General features: G+C 43.8%; 1 protein-coding gene and 1 long non-coding RNA gene across 4 annotated transcripts in view; one reads left to right on the forward strand and one right to left on the reverse strand.

The window, feature by feature from the left end:
- FBN1 (fibrillin 1) overlaps positions 1–11,931 on the forward strand; it is a 225,443-nt gene extending 213,512 nt beyond the window's left edge. For both annotated transcript variants that reach the window (XM_002917548.4, XM_034661014.1), the window contains 5 exons: positions 16–144; positions 923–1,042; positions 6,504–6,735; positions 9,232–9,406; positions 10,627–11,931. In XM_002917548.4, the coding sequence (XP_002917594.1) occupies positions 16–144; positions 923–1,042; positions 6,504–6,735; positions 9,232–9,406; positions 10,627–11,016 (1,046 nt within the window). In that variant the 3' untranslated portion in view covers positions 11,017–11,931. The remainder of the gene's footprint in view (positions 1–15; positions 145–922; positions 1,043–6,503; positions 6,736–9,231; positions 9,407–10,626) is intronic.
- LOC105236879 lies at positions 141–15,959 on the reverse strand. 2 transcript variants are annotated; one of them, XR_004625657.1, is made up of 8 exons: positions 15,896–15,959; positions 6,956–7,121; positions 5,186–5,337; positions 4,920–5,062; positions 3,317–3,490; positions 3,112–3,193; positions 750–1,178; positions 141–404 (listed from the first exon to the last, which is right to left on the reverse strand). It is a non-coding gene; the product is annotated as an uncharacterized LOC105236879 (long non-coding RNA). The 2 variants fall into 2 exon arrangements; XR_004625656.1 differs by having other exon boundaries at positions 4,920–5,066.
- Positions 15,960–20,387: the final 4,428 nt, after the last annotated feature.

Below are 20,387 nucleotides of genomic sequence, written 5' to 3' on the forward strand. Positions count from 1 at the left end.
CACCGCGTCTTCTAGATAACAACGAATGCACTTCCGACATCAACTTGTGTGGGTCTAAGGGTATTTGCCAGAACACTCCTGGGAGCTTTACCTGTGAATGCCAGCGCGGATTCTCACTGGATCAGACTGGCGCCAGCTGCGAAGGTGGGTGGGGTCCGCAGCCTGATGCAGCTGCTAGGTCCTGGGGGAGGGAGGCTGGGTGACTTTCATTCTCTCTTCTTCGTCCTCCTCTGTGAGATCTCGGAACAGAGCACAGGGAGGACAGCCGACCGCAGGTGGGAAATACTTCACCGGGTCGGCACAGGTGTCATAGTTTAGAGATCCATCTTTTGTCTCAGGCTTGATCATGTCTATACCATGTGCCTTTCCTCAGTAGTCAAGGCTTTTCTGCTGAGTAGCATAACCTACGAGGGCATGAACTAGTCAAGAAAAATAGCTAGGTTCCTGAATTTGATTCATTTACATTCTAGTCATTGGATCCAGAGTCCTAAAAGGATTCCCCTAAGGTGGATTAAATATATGAAGAATGACCCCTTTGATAATACATAATTAAAATTTTAAATTATTTTAGGATTTCCTTTCTGTATTGACATCTCTTAGTTTCTAATCCTGGCCCAAAGAAACTAATACAAATGCTTTTTACAGCTATCCCCTAGAATGCTCTTGGGCCTTACATTAATTTCTTCATCATTTTCATTTGTCAACATTACCAGGAATATCCGGATGTTTTCCTCCTTGCACTTACTTACCAAAAGCTCCGGAGCACATAGTCTTGACATTCTGGTGGTAGAATAATCTTTTCGGGGTCAGATTTCTTGGTAAAATTGCCTCTCCATTTGGCACTCATATAAATGTTGCTTCAGAGAACGACTCGGAGACAAATGTTGACGTGGCTTCAAGGCGGCTCTCCCTTCCTTTTCAGATGTGGACGAGTGTGAAGGAAACCACCGCTGCCAGCACGGCTGCCAGAACATCATCGGGGGCTACCGGTGCAGCTGCCCCCAGGGCTACCTCCAGCACTACCAGTGGAACCAGTGTGTGGGCAAGTAGTCTTTCCTTGGTACCCAGACAAATCGCTCCTGGCTTCTGTGAGTCCAAATAGTGCTTGCTTTCTGAAAACTTTAAACGAGTCATTTAAAATCGCCCTAACCTGGTTGAAACCAGGGGAAAGTTACAGCCTTTGCAAAACAGCAAACAGAAAAAAAAAAAAAAAAAATTAGATACTTTGAGAACATCGGAAATGAAATGCCCCTAGAATTCCTTCACTCTCAGCACCCCCTACGCTTCTGCTGCATGTTGTCACCGGCCCACGCTGGAGTTCTCTTTGCAGGAGGGCCGACAAAATCCTACCTCTGGCGGAAAACTATGAGCCAGCCAGAAGCTATTTTGAGTGACTTTGGGCCTGCAGACGCAGAAGTGGCTCCATTCAGCTCTACGCAGCCTTTGGGGCAGAGTGTAGGCAGCAGACACAGCAAGTTTTTTCAGGTTGCTAAATTCTTTTGAAAATTAAGGGAGACCAACAGACTCATTAAACTGAGATTATGTCATTTTTGATTCCATAATGTCATGGGAAAATAACTCTAAATGCACATCAGATCAGGACTTTTCCAAAACTGAAGTTGTGAGTCTTCTCACTGAAAGAAAATACTGAGTCTGGTTCATGAGTTTAAAAAAAAAAATCTCAACCAGAATACATTATAATGAAATAATAACTCTAGGGACAAGGAAAAAAAACACAGAAGCTTTGTTAGGCAGAATTCTAGATCACTTCCTAAGATCTCCACTCCTTCGTTATTCAAACACTCTTCTGAGTACTTAAAAGATTTTGCAAGTGTAATTGCAGCTCCAAATCAATTGACCTTAAAATACAAGGATTATTTTGGTGGGTCTGACCCAATCAGGTGAGCCTTCAAAAGTAGAGTATTCTGCTGCTGACAGAAAAGGAAGTAAGAGGAAGTCAAAGCCTAAGGAAGACCTGAATGCCCTTTTTTCTTTGAAAATGAAGGGAGGCACATGAGAAACAATGCAGGCAGGCTTTGGGAGTGGGAAGGGTCCCCTAGCAGACAGCCAGTAAGGAAATAAGTAGCTCAGACCCATAGTTGCAAGAAACTAGATTCTGCTTACAACCCGAATGAACTAGGAACACAACCTGGCATTCGGGCCTTCTGGTCAGGCTTGTGACAACCCAGCCAAATCCGCCTGATTCCTTCCTTCCTTCTTTTCTTTTCTTTTCTTTCTTTCTTTCTCTTTCTTTTTTTCTTCCTTTCTTTCTTTCTAGAATTTATCTATTTATGGAGAGCACCTACATGCATGTGCAAGTGGGGGGAAGAGCAGAGGGAGAGGGAGAGAAAGAGAATCTCAAGCAGACTCCCTGCTGAGCGCAGAGCCCAACCCAGGGCTTGATTTCACAACCCTGAGATCACGACCTGAGCTGAAATCAAGAGTCCCACGCTTTACTGACTGAATCACCTATCCACCTGGATTTCTAATTTACAGATCATTGAGAATAAATGAATATTGTTTTATGTCAAAAAATAAAAAATAATAAAAAAAATAAAATAAATGCACATCAGAGAATTGAAACACTGTGACTTTAGAGCGTTGCCACATCCATCTAGCCCAAGCTCATGCTTTTACTAGAAGGACCTGGAAACCCAAGGAAGAGAATGTAGTCTGTCCTTAACCCAGTTCCTTTGTGACACGCCTGGGGCTAGAACCTCAGGCTCTTAACTTGCTGATTGAGGGCTGCATTGCAAGGGTCGAGTTCACTCATTTCTTTTCATTCACCAAGTATCCACGCAGCACCGTGGTACGCTTGGTGCTGGAGCGACCTGTTCTAGTTGCCACACTCTGGGATATAGAGCCGTCCTTAGCAAAGACACAAGGATTACTGCTTCCCAGGTGCTGTGCCACATCTCAATGCTCTGCTTTACTCCAAATGAAGATATGTTTGGGGTGTTTTCATTTATCAAAATTGCATCCCTTTCATTTGGTTTGATTCTTTTCAAGACACAGTTTTGGAGGGGTGAGTAGGGTTGGCTAAAATGATGCCAGTGCTGGAAGAGTTTAGACCACACCACTTGCTGACCAGCCCACCTCTCTTCTTCCTACCTTCAGTCTGGGGACAGGTCATGTCTTCGTTGCCCGGAGATTCCACTTTGGCCCCGTGAAGATCGTCTCCTGGCTGGGAGTTCTAGAATAAATTGATTTAGAAGTTGGAAGAGGTTTGGGGGGTTTCAGTGTCCAAACTGAGCTCATTACTCTTAAGAATTATAGCTATCCAAAATGAGCACTGCCTTGGGCCAGAATGGCTTACCCAGAGCCATGCAGAGCAGATCTTTTGGACCAGCCCTCTCTGGATCCTCACTCCTGGGCAGCCAGAATTTCACTCCTAGAAGATGGATGGTTTTGGGGTCAGGGGCCACTGGATCTCATTGTTTTGTGGAATATATCAAGCTCTCAGCTGCAGTTGGAGTTGAGCCATGTTGACCTAGAGAAAAATTTGTAAAAGAAAGCCCATCCTACATTTTGGAATTCTCCTAGTGGTTCTCCCTTCACACCATTGCTAACACATGCTATGCAAGCCTAATGCTGCAACCTTTGATTTTAGAGGACAGGGTGGATAGGTTTCAGTCTAAGTTTAAGGAGGGTTTTTGAAGAATCTAAGCCTGTTTCAATAAAATTAAAATGTCTGTCTTTATAAAAAGGATGAAACCCTCCCCAATTTCAAGTATTGACAAGTATTGACAAAGATTTTGAAAATTGTACTTGGAGCCATTTGCTCCAGAGTGCACAGGATGAAAAAGGTCAGGAGAGCGCAAAGCATGGGGAAAAAATCGTGCTTGTATACTGATGAACAGGGTGAGTGCAAACACTCTTTTTAAGCTGTAAAAATTGAACATTTGCCAATTTGTTATCTTAATCCCTGTTCTGCTTGACCCTAGCTCTCTAACGCAGATAAGTTTAATTTAAACTTTGTTAGATCCTCAGGGAGTTAAGAAAAAAAAAAAAAGCAAAGTAAAGTAAAATAGAAACGAATGTGAAAGGGGAGGAGAGAGTTCTTGACTGGGATGGATATTTATAGTAACACAGATAGATGCTCAAAGCTAGAAAGAGCCTTAGAGATTATCTAGTCTGACCTCATTCCTAAAATATAAATCCTTCCCCAACCTCCCCTGTTGTCCAAGTTTGACTTGAATACCATCTTGGAGGGCATTCACTTTCTCCCAAGATAGCCCGATTTACGTATAGAAAACTTTAATTCTTAGAGATGTTTTTTTCATAGAAAATAAACTGTTCCTCCCTCTACTTCTAACCTTTTTCTGTCCTTTGGAACAATACAGAATAAATCTGTGTTTTATATTGATGGGTCCTGTCCTCCATATGCAGACCTGGGCCTTAGAGGTTTTATCTATCAGAGTCCCATCAGGAAACCAATGGCTGAGCCCAACCCAAAAGCACAGGACGAAGGAGGTGAAAAGTCTAGAGGTAACATGGAGGAACAAGGAGAAAACATCCCGCCCAGGGATAGTCTTTCCACCAAAGTAATCACCCTCAGTTCCTCATTCACTCTTTGGTGCCCGTGGTCTCCACTGGTATCTGTCACACACTCCATCTATGATTTAGAGTAAAGGCAAAAGCAAAAGACAATGGCATATTTAATTATTTTTGTTGTAGGAACCCTGAAGCCTAAATGACCTTGGGTGGATATTTGAGAGTCCTTAGATATAAAGAATCCTCAAACACATCTGTAGCTAGGCACTGAGCAGTACAGGGCAGCTCAGCGAATGGCTTTCTTATTGTGTATCTATTCCTTCCACACAGGAAAGGAGGAAGAAAGGAAGAGAGAGAAGGAAGGAAAGGAGGGAGGGAGAATATTATACATATGCAACCACCCTGCCCCCACCATTTTTACCCACCTGTTTTTCTAATTTTAGAACAGATATTTTCAGGGCGCCTCCGTGGCTCAAGTCAGTTAAGCGTCCAACTCAATCTCAGCTCAGGTCTTAATGTCAGGATCATGAGTTCAAGCCTTACACTGGCTCCATGCTGGTCGTGAAGCCTACCTTAAAAAAAAAAAACAACAACAAAAAACAATAAATACAAGTAAATTTTCTTAGAAACAGTTCTGTTTTTTATAAAGGAATCTAAAAAGGTGAAACCAACTAAAACACAAAGGAAGTACCAGTTTAAATGGTGCTGAATCTGTTGAGAGACACTGGCATGAAGGCAAACACGTGGCTTCTGCGATCAGACAGACCTGGGCGTGCATTTCTGCCCTGCTGCTGCTGCTGCTGGGAGATCTCAGACGGGCTCTCGGAGCCTTGCTTTCATCATCTGTAAAACAGGGATCATAACACCTACTGCCCGTGGTTGTTGGGAAGGTCAAGTAAATGAACGAAGCACCTCGCACTCTGCTGCGCAATGGGTGTCTGATAAACGATAGTTACATTTCCCCTCCTCCCTTGCACTGGAAGCATTTGCTCAGTGAGGCGAAGGCCAAACTGTGTCCATTCAAATGAACATATGTCTGAAAATGGGCTAGAGCGATTAAGGAATGTTTTACCAGCAAGCTTCCAGCCTTTCCTACAAAGGCAGGTCTACAAAAATATATTCGAGATTTCAAAAAGGTATAAATTAGACATAGTGAGATGCTCAAGGTTTTCTTCCTCAAGTTGATTTTTTAAAGTTAGATTTCTTTTTTCCTGCTTTTTACTGTCAGACTTGGCAGGTCCCTGTGGGTAGCCAGTCCTGCAGCATCTGTCTCTATTGTGGGTTTTTTCCAATTATTGCTTGTGAAGTCTGCACTGAATCTCTTCCAGCCATACTTTGCTTTAGACATGGCCCAGACACTCTGGGCAGGAGGCTGGTTTGGATAAGGGGGGGGGGCATTCAGAGATGGGAGCAGACATACCAGAAGGCACTATTCATCCCCAGGACAAGCACCTGGGGGCTTTTGCAGATTTTTGAAAAGGAAGTGCAAGTGGGGCAGACACTTCCTGCAGGATGGTAGCCCTTGCCAGCCCTGCACATCCTGAAAGAGGATTACTGGGAAAGCAGTCTCCAAGAGTATGGCTGGTCCCTGCTGTGCAGACTGTCGTCCGGCTCATGGAGAACTGCAGGACTCCTTCCCTCCCACCCCAAACCTTGAACCTCAGCTACGAACCAGCCCTGCGTGCTTCACGGGAGGCTTGTGTGGCACAGAACATACTCGTGCTGGCTTCCAATGAGACCTGGAATCTGTCGGTGCTCTGAATGCCATCCTCTAATGCACTCCACCTGGTGCGTTTGACCTCATCGACCACGTTTGCTCACCACGTGGCAAGAGGCCACATCCATTTCCACAGCGCTCTCTCTCTCTCTCTCTAGTCCTTCTCCCCACCCCAGCCACCTCGGCCTGCCCTACCTTCCCGAGTGCTAGAGGAGGGCCAGCTGGCCGGCAGTCCCCGGTGGAAATGCCTGGCCAGTGTCACACATGCGGTGTGTTCTGGTTTTCCCTGCAGATGAAAACGAATGCCTCAGCGCACACATTTGTGGAGGAGCCTCCTGTCACAACACGCTGGGCAGCTATAAGTGCATGTGCCCCGCCGGCTTCCAGTACGAACAGTTCAGCGGAGGGTGCCAAGACATCAACGAATGTGGCTCTGCGCAGGCGCCCTGCAGCTACGGCTGCTCCAACACGGAGGGCGGCTACCTGTGCGGCTGTCCGCCTGGTTACTTCCGGATAGGCCAAGGGTAAGTGCGGCTGTGCGTGCTCCTGGTCGGAGGCTCTCTTGCTCCCAACCTCCTGAAGTAGGTGCAACTCCCAATGACCCCTCCTAGCCGAGCAGAATCAGCCTTTCTATGATCCTCGAGTTCGTTCCAGTTACCTCTGCAAAGGTCTTAGGCTCTTTCATTTGAAAGGAGGCATCAAGATTTCTGCAAACTCATAGACTATGAAACTAATTATAAATACCTTTGTAGATGTTTTCTCTGTCTCATTCTCTTGATCTTCCTGTTGAACACGGATTCATTTCTCCAGAAATGCAGGGGCCGACCCAGGCCAGAACAGGACTCACACTGCACATTGCTGATCCGCCCTTCTCCTGGGGCAAGCAGGATTCGGTCTTGGCTTCAAATGCCTTGTCATTAGAGAACATTATGTGTTAGGATAAATCACAAAGATACCTGGCTTTAAAGTATACTTTACACCTCAGACTTAAGTTCACATTAAGAATTACCAAAAGAGCATGAAACAGGAGTTAAATGATTATTGTATTCTCCAGGTAGAACACTTCATCACATTGTCTTAGGTGTGAGTGTTGGAGAAGGCAAGACATATGTTTATTTTACTCAGTAATTTGAAAGTTTAGTGGTAGGTTTTCAAATGTAGGTCTTTTTCCCTGCTGAACTAATCTAGACTTGGAAGTCCATCTACTTTTGTCTGTCCTGTTAAGGATTTCAATTTTTACCTTTTTAATTAGGAACACACAGACATGAAATAGACATACACACATATGCAACCACACGTACACATAGACACACCCCACAAAATCACACATTCCATCACACACACATATGTGTATATATCAAATTAACTTAATTGAGTGGCCTTTGATTTCTTGACACACAAACATCAAGCGATTCATTTTGGGTCTGTGTGGACTTGAAGGTAAAAGAATGTTTCACGGGAAGCACACAGAATGCCAGAAATAGGACACAAATTCCCAGATGTTTGTGTCTGGCTCTCAGTAGACTCATTCTTTATAAGTTGAATGCCAGAACCATTTTCCCAGCAAAAATTGTGACACTCCAAACTGGCTTCTGGCCAGTGGGACTTTGTAGTCACACTTCTTGTAAGTGGTGTTCCAGGGATATGAAAATACTGGAAAGGAGTTCTGAGAAAAGAACCAAAGCCTGCAAATTTGGGGTTTTCCTTCCAATAACTTAATCGTTATGCGAATGTATACACACACACGGTGAGCATTCATCATTTCATCCATTGTATTGTTTCTGCACGTTTCATGCTGCAAGATAGAAGAAGGGGAAAGGAAATGTATTGGGCTCTGGCAGGATTACAGAAAATAGAAGGAGCCCATAAATGGGTGCAAAACACACAAAAAAGATTCTGCTTATTGGCATTATATTTTGAATCTTAAAGGCATAAAGAAAACTGGGTTATAAAAAATAGGCCAACTAATACAGAAAAAGAGACCAATAATCGGTCTTCATTATGACCCATTAGTAGAGATCTACCCGTTTATAACAGCTTGGGCTTCTCCGTGAATCACTAGAGTGGACCCTGCCCCAAAATAAAGACTTAGGGTCATTCAGATATTTCAACACATTTTGAAAGAGGAGCCTGGTAAATACATTCCAAGAGGCCTATGAAATAGTAAGCAGAATAACAAAACAAGGTACTTGTGAAACATGCAAGCCTCCCTCTGTAACTTGGCTTTGATAACTGAAAGGCAAAGAAAAACAGCTGAACTAGTTCTCTCTTGGGCATGGGTTTGTTTATCCAGCCTCACATGAGTCAGAGCCAGTGGCCCTAGTGGTTTTGAATGACTTGAAACAATTTCCCACAGTTGGGCAAGCTCTGAAACTTGCATCTTATATGTTACACGTCTTCACAGTTCGTTTCTAAGTCAACTTCAGTTCTACCTAGAACTTTCTTTACAGCTTCAGTAGCTTCAGCCAAAGCGAGTGGTCAAATAATAGGAGAAATTGCTCAGAAGCTAGAGTGGTGAAGGCTCGTGACAGTGGGGGTGGAGGGGAGGCGGCAGTGATGGGGTCAGTGAAGGGAGAGGGCAAGGAGCTCAATGGTAGCGGCTCATACCTTTCTCACTTTCTGGTTCATAAAAGGAAGACATTTTCCTTTAACCTTCCAAGTCACATGGTCTCCCCCCTCACCCCCATCTTTCCCCCATTTCCACTCCATGTTCCCTTCCCCGGCATAAGTACAGCAAAACACCTGCCACAGTTGGGTTCAGAAAGGAAAGGGTGAATCAATATGCAACACAGGACCTGGAGAGATAGTAGAAAGAAATCCACCAAGCCTGGGAACTGAGACTCAGAGCCTCAACCCAGAGGACTTCATTGTATCTCTCAGAACCAGCCAGCACCTAGTGGACAAATAATCAATGGCTAAATGTCACTAGGTGGGGTCCATGCTTCACCGGAACTCTTACACCTCCTCCGCCCTTATCTCCTAGTTCTAATGAAAACGGGCTGTGCCTCCTTCCTCCACAGGCACTGTGTTTCTGGAATCGGCATGGGCCGAGGAGGCCCAGAGCCACCTGCCAGCGGTGAAATGGATGACAATTCTCTCTCCCCGGAGGCTTGCTATGAATGTAAGATCAACGGCTACCCCAAACGGGGCAGGAAACGGAGAAGTGCAAACGAAACAGATGCCTCCAACATCGAGGTGGGTCAGAAGGTGGTTTCTCCTGATGTCTCCTGTTGCAGAAGGGCCTTCCAGATGCCTGTGGTTTCCTCCAAGGATGCTCCAAAGTGTGAAAAAGCTCCCTGGGGAGAAAATCCAGACATTCCCTGAGCTCTAGGCTGCATTTTACAAGAGTCTGTGGGACTCTCTGGAGTTTCTTGCTGCTTTTAGGGAGTGGCCATTCGAAGGTTTTCACATACTTGCTCATTTCCTCTGTCTCGCCAAAGAGAAAGTCAAACACCCACCCAAAGTCTGCTGAAAGGAAAGGTCTGAGATCCAGGACAGCAAGTGGGCAGAATAGTGAAGTGACACAGTGCTCTCTCCACGGGGACGCCAAGTTCTGAAAGCTAGAGGCTCCTCTACTGAAAAGAGCCATGTGGAGTGTGAGGGAACTTGGATTCTAGACAAAAACAACATGGAGCTCAAGCAGCCTGGTTTTCTTTGCCTACGGCTGCTGCAGCCTTTCAGTCAACTCAGAAATGCACAGATATTCACCCAGACCTCTGGCTCCAGGCCCGGAGAATCCGGCACATGTGGTCCCAGAGAGGCCAGCAAGCAGCCAGGTGAAAAGCATTGAATATTAGCAGATCATCAGAGTCAGGAAGTAGGTTCAGAGGCGTGTCCTTCAGAGGGGATGGTTTTGCGTCAGTGAGCAAAATTGAAATAGATGGGTTCTTTCTTAGCACGGGTGCTGCAACCCATCCACTGTGGTTTGGGAAATGAGATAAGTCCAGGGGAAGAGAACAGCCTATGAAAACAGTGGTTTTCGAACTTGAGCGTGCATCTGGATCATCTGGAAGACTTGTTAAGATGGAGAGATGCTGGGAGACACCCCAGGGCTGGGTTTCTGATTCAGTAGGTCTCAGGTGGTGCTGAGAATTTGCGTTTCTGACAGATTCCCAGGGGACGCCGATGCTGCTGGTCTGGGGACCACACTTTGAGACCCGCTGCATTAGAAGACCTGCAACTGCTTGACTTCCGTCTTGACAGCAGTTTAATATTTTTTAAATATTACAAACATGTGCCAATTTAACAGATTTGCGATTTAAACAGTGTTTTGTGAAAATAGGCATTTTCAACACGGTGTATACAGCATGAGCAGACGGTGGTATTAGCGGGAGATTCGAGTCACTTTTTCTTTAAGATGAGAAATAAGTGGCATATTTACATTTTATTTAACACGTTGCCGTGTGTCTTTCTAGGACCAGCCTGAGAGAGACACCAACGTGAGTCTTGCAAGTTGGGACATTGAGAAGACAGCCATGTTCGCCTTCAATATTTCCCACATCAGTAACAAGGTCCGAATCCTAGAGCTCCTCCCCGCCCTGACGACTCTGACGGATCACAACAAATACTTGATCGAATCTGGAAACGAAAATGGCTTCTTTAGAATCAACCAAAAGGAAGGGGTCAGCTACCTCCACTTCACCAAGAAGAAGCCAGTGGCCGGAACCTACTCATTACAAATCAGCAGCGCTCCACTTTATAAACAGAAAGAACTCAACCAGCTAGAAGATAAATATGACAAAGACTACCTCAGTGGTGAACTGGGCGATAATCTGAAGATGAAAATTCAGATTTTGCTTCATTAATTCACCATACAGAGACCAAATAATTAAAAAACAAAGATAGATAGGTAGAACGGAATTTCCCCCCCAATCAGAATCTTCATATCAGAGGTACAGTCTTTCACCAAGTAAATTTCTATAAATAAGCATTATTCTTGTATTACAGACAGCAAGGTACAGGTGACTACCCTAGTTCAAAAAACAACCACTTTCTCAGGCTTCTCACGTGTGTAGCTGAGCTACCTTGTCATATGTGTTGATTCTTGAAAACTGGGACACGTTATTTTCGTTGGGGGTCAGCCATTCATGCTGACACGCCATCCTTCTAGCAGCTGTACAGGAATGTGCTTTCCATCGATGGACTGTTCTGTATTTTCAAATTTTTAAACTTTGCTTCTCCAAATACAAGTACTAGGTTGGCCAATTATAATATCTATTTGGTGCTAGTAAATTCTCAAACTAGATTTATAAATGCACTGTAATATTTACACAACTTAGAAACCAAATTACAAGTATTCAGTTCAAATACTTCATTAATTTCAATCAACCAAAGTTAGTTCAGTAGCTTATCTCAGTTATGAGTTATAATACATTACATGTAAATTAAGTGTGTGTATACTGTAATCGTGCTTTTTTTTATCATTGAAACATTTATAAACTAGAATAATAATGCCCTTAATGTGAGGGTTTGTAATGGTGCTTATTAAGACCAAAGACTTGTTAAATGTATACACCAAGTGGTAAGGAAATTTCTGTGACTGGCCCACACGTGCATGGAGGTCTGGGAGGACCAAGAACCAGCCTCAGCAGCCAGAGGATCACGTGTACATCCTTCATCACACCTGTGCAATATGCCAAGATCACCCTCGGTCATTCCTGTCAACAAGGGGTCCATGTCATAAATGTCACAATAAAACAGTCTCTCTTTTTTTTAGTGTACCCTTGGCTTTGTGTTCTTGCATGGATGTGGGATTTGAGGAGGGGGGCATTCTGGAAGCTAAATAAAGTTTCCTGAATTTAAATTATCCCGGGTGTGGTAGTTACAGCTTCGAAAGGTGTCAAACGTGTAACGGCTAGCAAAAAATTAACATATTTGAGTTAGTCCCTTGTTCTGTTCATTAAAGACATCGGAGTTATTTCTCACCAAGAAGAAATTTAGATTGTAGCCTCATTTCTAAAACATGACCTAATTAATCCTGTGACTTCTCGACCACTAGATTTAAGTATTATAAGATACCAAGTTCGGTCATTGTCTTAGAGCACATGGGTTTCATCATAAAAGATTGCTCATGCCCTCTCCCCTCAAATATACAGTGTTGGCAAGACTTAGGTGCGCCATCCTTTTCCCCCCTAAACATCTGCTGTTAGTCAGTGCTAGTGCAATTACAAAAGGATAATCCCAAATTGAATCCAATTGAATGCTATCTAGCTCTAGTTTTTTGACTGTCATAATATGAAAATGCAGTTTTAAGTGCAATATTGAATATTTAACAGTTAAGCTCGCTGAACTGATATGAAATAATTCTTACAATCCCCAAGGACAGTAAAGTGAAGGGCGGTGAAAATAAAAGGTGAAATAAAATTGCTGCACGAAGGGGAAAGAACCCATGTAGGACGAAAGAAAGTCCTCTCGACAGCTTCAAAAAGCTACACTAAAGACGGTGGAGTGGGTCCGTTCCATCTTATTCCAGAAGACAAAACGAAGGTTAGATGCCATGAAGTTCAGGGGAACACACAACTTCTTAACTGTCGAGCTACCCAGTGAGGGATGGACTTCCTTGTGATGTGGTGAGCTCTCTGTCACTCTTTAGAGGGTCCCAGTCTAGGCACGATGGCAGCCAGCGGACAAGGATGCTTTCTTCTACCTAACAGGCCACGCACATCTTGAAGTATTTTTTTGTATCTCTTATTTTGCCATCCAAAAAATCTTGCTTGTAATAGGTGCTAAATAGAAATGAATCAAATGACTATTTTGGAAGCAATTTGTACCTTGGTTAGGAAGTTAAAATATGACTCAAAATTTCCCTCTAACTCTGCGCCTGTGGGTCTGTGATGGAAGTGTACTAAAATTGTTAGACAAGAATATATAGCACATGGTAAACAACAGTTTGCATTCGGAAAATGTCTTTGATAATTTAACCAGAACTGTATTATATTCAATAATGGATTTTCTTTATAACAAACAACAGAAGAATATAGAGTTGGCACACGGTAGATCACTTTGATATTTTTAATAGTCTCAGTCTGGATTTTATTTATTTCGGAGCCAACAATTTTCAACAGCATATTTTCCATGTTTCTGTCTGTAACAAAACATTTTCCTCATTGTTCCATTGTAAATATTCCTCTTGTTGGAACCCTTTGGAATCCTGAGATTTAAACCTGTACCTTTTAATTGTCTGTGACCTTTCAATTTTACTTTCAGTGGTGGATGAACTTGGTTTTGTAAATCTCTCAGAAGCTTGAAAACGTCTTGTCTCTACCCCCCAGCCCATTTCATTTGCCAATAATTATTTTGTAAGTAGGGTTGAAATGAACTCAGCTGGCCTTGTGAAATGTTTAAACTTGCACAAACAACTACATTTTTGTTCAACAAATAGCACTTTACTCAGCCAAAATTGCTTTGGACATTGCCATCACAAATACTGTTAAGCTTCAGAAATCATGTTTGTAAATTAGATGAGCCAAACTAAAGGACAATTAGGTTGGTACTATACTCGTATACTTCAGAGTTACATACCCATAAACTGTTAGAGATTTCTAGATCACTGCTTTGTCCCCAGAATGTACTTTATTCTGATTTTAACTATAGCTCTCAGAGATATTTCGGAAATGTCATTATTGCAGGGCTCAAGGACCTTGTTTTTAAATGCTAGAAGACTGTTGCTAGGAGGATTCGTTTTCACATACAGAGCTGAAGACAAAGTTATTTCCCCCTTGCCAATTTTAAATCACACTTTGTAAAAAGAAAAAAAGCAGCAGCAGCAAACCAATTTACTTCATTAAACGTTTTCAAACCCAGCGTGAGTCTAACACTATCTGGTTAGGGATGGGTTCTTAATACTCTGAGTTTAGGGTTAGAGAGAAACAAGAAGGCCGTGAATTTGATTTTGCAAATTTCCATGTGTATCCATGACTGGGCTCACTGACAGGTCTGGGTCTCAATGAAAGGTTCTGACATTCTCACAAATGTCTTTATAAACATGAGGGTCTTGTACATTTGACACCCGACATACATTTGACAGGACCTGGCAATTTCACAAAATCTGTTATTTCAGCTAACTGCTAATGAATCCAAAATGGTTTTTCTGGCACACAAAATCCTAAACCTCTTTTTAGGACATGGGCTGTCTTGCATCCTCGAGCCAAGCCTGGATCATGACCTCTACGAACGGATGTCAACTTCATTTTTACTATTGGACAGTGGAAGTTGCATTCTTTTTAAACGAATGAAGCAGGTAAGTGGGTCTGATTTCGTGCTAGCTCAGCTCTCTGCATTCTGTCCACTCTTGTTTTCTTCCACAGAAAGTAATATCCATTGTTACTTTGAATCCCTATGACTATTCCCATTTCGTAAATAAATGCAGCATTACCCGCTCTGCTCCCTCTGGCCCCTCGTGGTTTGGTTGTAGTGTCAGTCAGCAGGCTTCACGCTTGCTAGTTCGAGAACCTGTAGCTTGGGTTGGAAGTAAAAAGCTGCACGAAGGCAGCGAGGCTCAGGAGAGCCACGGCTCTGTGCAGAAGTTGCTGCTGACCTTCCATAGTCCGCCTGAGCTGTTCCTCGCAGCTGAGCCCTGACGTGCAGAAATCAGAAGAGTTCCGTTTCCTTTCAAACGTAAAATTCTCTCCGGGAGAAAATTAAGTCAAACCTAAATGTTTCAGTTTCTTCTTCTCTTCGAAGTAGAGATACTGAAAACATCCTGGTGATAATCACACATCCCATTGATCCCACCAACCGTGGACAGAAAGTGGTCACACGGTCACATGCCCGTGTGGTTGTATCTGCACGGTGAGCTCTGCTCTGGGGGTCCCCAACAGTTCTGCTAGGTGGGGAAAGATTAATGGGACCTTGATAGATCAGAATTTCAAAAGCACGAAAAGCTGTGTATTTTTGTCACCACATGAGATCAGCTAGGTCAGCGGTTGGCCTTTCTGTCTTCGGTGGTACCAAGATTATCCTTCAGTGTCTTCACTGCATCTCTCTCGGGCAGTGTCCTGATCCAATCCAGTAACTCTGTGCCTCAGACAGCACTGCAAGCTCCCCGGAGTTCTGCTGCTTCCTACTCGTTTGACTCGTTTGACCCACTGTCCTGTGGGTCATTCACAGCCAGCACTGAGCCCGGGAGTCAGTCTGCAGCAGAACCAGCTCCGTGGGGAAGACGGGAAGACGGGAAGACAGCTCCTGATCAGGCCAGCTCCGGCCACGCCCACCCACACCGGCCTCACTCCCACGGGGAGGGGACAGGGAAGCCAGGGCAGCTACCCCTACAGGCTGAGCTCTCAGTCTCCAGTTGTTCTCCCAGGGTCTGTGATCCTTGGTTCAGAGCTTTGACCTTTCTATGGCTTATAAGGTTCACCGAGAGCGCACTTCAGACCTGGTCCGGGGGCCTGACACTGCACGAAATCTGAGGTCGGGAAGCCCCCTTCAAATCTCAGTTCCCTTTCCAAGTTATTTGGCCAGGGGAACTCCTTGACCTCTCTGAGCCTTGTTTCCATCATAGATAGATAGACAGACAGTGAGATAGAGATAAAGAGATAGATATAGATGTATGTATAACTTTTTTTTTACTCTAATACCGCTAGTTTAAAATGCCCTTGTGAATGATGTCCCTCTGAACCTCGCCTCAATCCTGGGTAATTATCCTTGTGTACAAATTCAGGTGTCTTACCAAAAGTCTCTCACCTTGGGGTGCCTGGGTGGTTCAGTCAGTTAAGTGTCCAACTCTTGATCTCAGGTCAGGTCTTGGTCTCAGGGTCATGAGATCGAGTCCCACGGTCGGGCTCCGCGCTGGATGTGGAGCCTACTTAAAAAAAATAAAGTCTCTCACCTTATAGACATAGAACTGAGATTAAAACCCCCACACTTGCTGACAACATAGCACGTACTCAATTCACCGTGCATGCCAAATGAAGAAGAAATCAAACACGGTATATGAAATCACAACAGGAATCTACGAAGCTACAAATTCCGTTTGTGATTCAAGATCTAGGTTCCCCTCTGCTCTTCCAGCAACCCAGGGAAGACAGGAGAGGTGAGCAACACCTTGCATGGCCCTCCTTCTTCCCCGCAGTCCCTCCCTGGACCCTCATAAATGTTCATTATGACCCTGTAACCCACTGCTGCCTCCCCTGTGTCACGGGAGACTTCTGATGGCAAAGATTCTGCTTTGTCCTCGTAGCTCGAGGCCTGGCACACAGTGGGCACTAAATATGTGGTGAATGGATCAATGAGCGAGACGGAAAGAAGTAAAAATACAAGTGAGAAAGGGAAAAACCTATGCAGAAAAACAACCCATTTCCTCTCTCTCCTCCTCTTCCTCTCCTTCTTTTTTTTTTTTTTTTTAAAGATTTTATTTATTTATTTGACAGAGATAGAGACAGCCAGTGAGAGAGGGAACACAAGCAGGGGGAGTGGGAGAGGAAGAAGCAGGCTCACAGCGGAGGAGCCTGATGTGGGGCTCGATCCCACAACGTCGGGATCACGCCCTGAGCCGAAGGCAGACGCTTAACCGCTGTGCCACCCAGGGGCCCCTCTTCCTCTCCTTCTTTTTCTTTGTTTTTCTCAAATATTTTTTGAACACTTGCCTCTTGCCACTTTCGTGAAGCACTATAGACAAAGGATGAAGGAAGCCATGTTCCTAGCCTACTGAAACTTCGAAACAAGGGCTGACAGGGCAGATCTCTCCCCACTGTTCTTTAGTGAGGATATGGTTAGACTCTGCAGGCTCCTGAAGGAAGCTGCAGGGTGTAGGGGTCCCCATTCCCCACAGTCTAGAAGGCAGGAGGCAAAATAAGGTTCCCTAGTAAATTCACCTTTGACCTCTGCAAGGCCCCAGGTCTAGATCTTTATGAATCACCAAAATTAGAAACAACCATTCTAGCATATCTCCCCCAACATAATGCTGAAAAGTGGTGATTTTCAGTAGAATTTATGGTTGGAGTTAGATTCCCAAGTTTACATGAAGCTTATCCTGAAACCTAGTAAGTCAGGCAGAGCTGTTTGGGTTAAAGCAGATCTAGATAGCCTGGGGTCTCTCCACTCACTCCTGTCAAGATGATTCTTATGGAAAATTGTTAACAGGAAGGTCAGTTAGAGGCTGACTGATTCTACAAATGTAAGACAAATATCTTTTAAAAACTTAATTTTAAATGTTGACGAAAACTCTAAGCCTGTTAAATAAGTAAATAGGGGCATTATAGACACCATGTCAGATAAGGAAGCTATACACATTTTCATTGTATTGATATGTGGCAGAGACTGACTAGATGCTCCCCGACCATTTTTTTTCCCTCCTGGGCCCACACAAAGACTGTTAGATTGGCGCTGTGTGATGGATTCTAACCAGTGGGATATCAGAAGTGACATATGCCATTTCCAAGTCTAGCAAAAAAATACATATGCAATCATCCACACTCACAAGAAATAAACTTTACCGCATTAAGCCACTGATATTTTAGGATTATTTGTTATAGCAGCAACAATTAATTACCCCAACTAGTGCAAGTATGCATGTATAAATATAAATATATATACATATATGTATAATTATATTAGGGTAATTGATATATGCATTGATATTATGGTAATTTTTTATTCTCACACACACACACACACACATATCAATGGCTCCCGCCGTTGGCTACAACATTAGAATGACTCAGGGATTTTTTTTTTTTTTTAAATCCCAATATCCAGGCTGCACACCAGATCCATCAATTCAGAATCTCTGGAGTTGGGACCCAGATAGTAACAATTTTAAAAGCTCTCCAGGGGGCACCCAAGGTTGAGAAGCACCGCTCTAAATCTTCAGGCCCATTGTAAAGGCAGGCAACTTGGGAAAATCCAGCAGGTAATTCCGATATGCGTCCCATCCACTATTAACACGGCTAATCGACGGGACATGCATCATCACAGAAGAACCTTAAGCATGGCGTTCCCTGGCTCTGCAAACTGTGTCTTGTCCCTGGAGTCTGGGGTGCAGCGTCAGTAGGGAACAATCAAGCAGCGAAGCAGTGTGTCTCTTGCAAGGTAGCTGCTTAGACTCATTAATGAGTCTAATGGGCCACAGGACTGCCACTCGCACTGGCCTAGGGGCGAGAGGGCAATTCTTGCCTCCACCCCGGGACGTTCTCAGGGAGTCAGCATCTCCAAGGTGAAGTTGTTCATAACAAAATGTTGGGGAAATCCCCTAAAAATATTTAAATTCGGAAATATGGTCTAGTGAGCTGGAGTTTATTCATACTGCTCTTTACATTATAAAACTGGAAAATATAAATTCGTTCTTTTGAAGGAGACAGTTCTCTGGCGTGAAAATAGAAACTTTCTTTTCAAGAAGCGATCAGCTTCTGCGAAGAGCGTGCGAGTTATGTGGTGGGAGACGGGGTCCGGCCACCACCCAGCCTACCTACTGCCTCCAGGCTCACGTCTCTCAACCTTGAAACGCTGACGTGAAAACGTGGGGCCATTTGCCAGGAATGGGTGATGCATTCTGTTACCTAAATTTAAACCTTTACTATGCTTCCCACAAGCTTTTTGGTTCAGACAACCACAAAAGAAAGACCGAAGACAAAACAAGAACGCCAGAAAAGTAGGATGTTGCTGCCAATTTGAGGGTCAGAAAAAGAAACTTCAAAATATATTTCAAAGAAGAACACTCAATTATATTGCTATGTACTTCACGTGTGAGGGAATATCCAATTATAGATAAGAAAAATGTGAAATAAGAGATCATGTCAAGTAAGTTTGTTATGGTGCATTCAATGCATATAATAAATTCTCTATGTTGAATATGAAGAAATCCATTTTAATTCAGAAAAAATCAATCTCTGCCTATGTCTGCTAACTAAATGTTAAATAGTATTTAAACAATATCTACTTGACAACACCAAATGAGCCTGCCTGGAGCAGCCAGGTGTCAGTCCAATCTGCCTTAAAATCTCCTACATCTTTGATGTTTCTCAGACTTTCACGGTCACATACACCAACTGTGGGTCTTGTTAAAACACAGATTATGATTTTGGAGGTCTGGGGTGGGGTCTGAGAGTCTGTCTAATAAACACTTACATCCTGCCCATACTTCTCCAATAAAACTTTACTTACAAAAGCGGGTGAACAGCTCATGGTTTGTAGTTTGCAATTTGCATCTTTTTAAGTATTATTTATCTTGGTTACTGAGTGTTTGGGGGGCCTGCGAGAAGTGTGCCTCATTTACCTGGCCCTCGTCCCAGCCCTTTGTGCAGCCTGCAGACCACACTCCCTGAAGTGACACCCATGTGGACTGCCCCGTGGTTTACTGTTCCTGGCCTGTGACGGATCCACACCTCACGTTCGCATGCACAGCTGTGCCTTCCAGCTGGCTTCCATGCTACACGACCCGTTCCCATCTCACACAGGAGGTCTTCCAAAGCCTGATTTCAAGAAGATCGCGGAATGTGTAATTATATACGTTGCTTTGGAAATTTTAGCTCTCCCTAAATGAAATTCCTATATCAAGGAAATAATTTTAAATTGCTTTGCTATAGTTCTAGATGTCACATTTCCTGATGGTGTGCGCGGATGCACGTATGTGTGTACATCTAACCCCTTTTAAAACAAAGGCCCGACATCGTAAATTTTTTCTTGAATGAGACTCGTGAAAAAAGTTCGCCTCCCACTGGTTGGGCATCATTCGCCATCTGCTGTCGTCAGAACACACTGGCCTTACTCTCCGTTTCTTAGGGAGCTTTTGTCTGAAGAGGTTAGGAACATATTCTTATGTAAGAAGTATGTCAAACACTGTCGGATTTAAAAGGAGCTTCAACCACATCTTCGATGGTGGAGGATAGAGCCTGATTTGTTGAAGATACGCTAAACTGTGTTGGCTCAAAATGACTTCAGATAATCCATCATTCCTTCATTGCTCTTATTCTTTAAATATGTGTCCTCCTCTTAAAAACACATTGACACAATTCCCAAAGTTTCAACATACCAATAGGATGAGGTGGTTAACCCTCAACCACTTGATGTTTTATACTAGGCAGGGGTGCTTAGCAACACCCTCCAACTTGCAGATTTCATCATGCAACTCGTGTCTACGGCTCGTTTATAAAAATATGAAACAAGGTCACCTCCAGTGTGGTTTCTTCACTATCTGTTTCCAAAGAGCTTAATAATTGGCCCCCTCCCTTCCCCGTCG

The sequence above is a fragment of the Ailuropoda melanoleuca genome, chromosome 5, assembly GCF_002007445.2.
Source record: "Ailuropoda melanoleuca isolate Jingjing chromosome 5, ASM200744v2, whole genome shotgun sequence".
Lineage (NCBI taxonomy): Eukaryota > Metazoa > Chordata > Mammalia > Carnivora > Ursidae > Ailuropoda > Ailuropoda melanoleuca.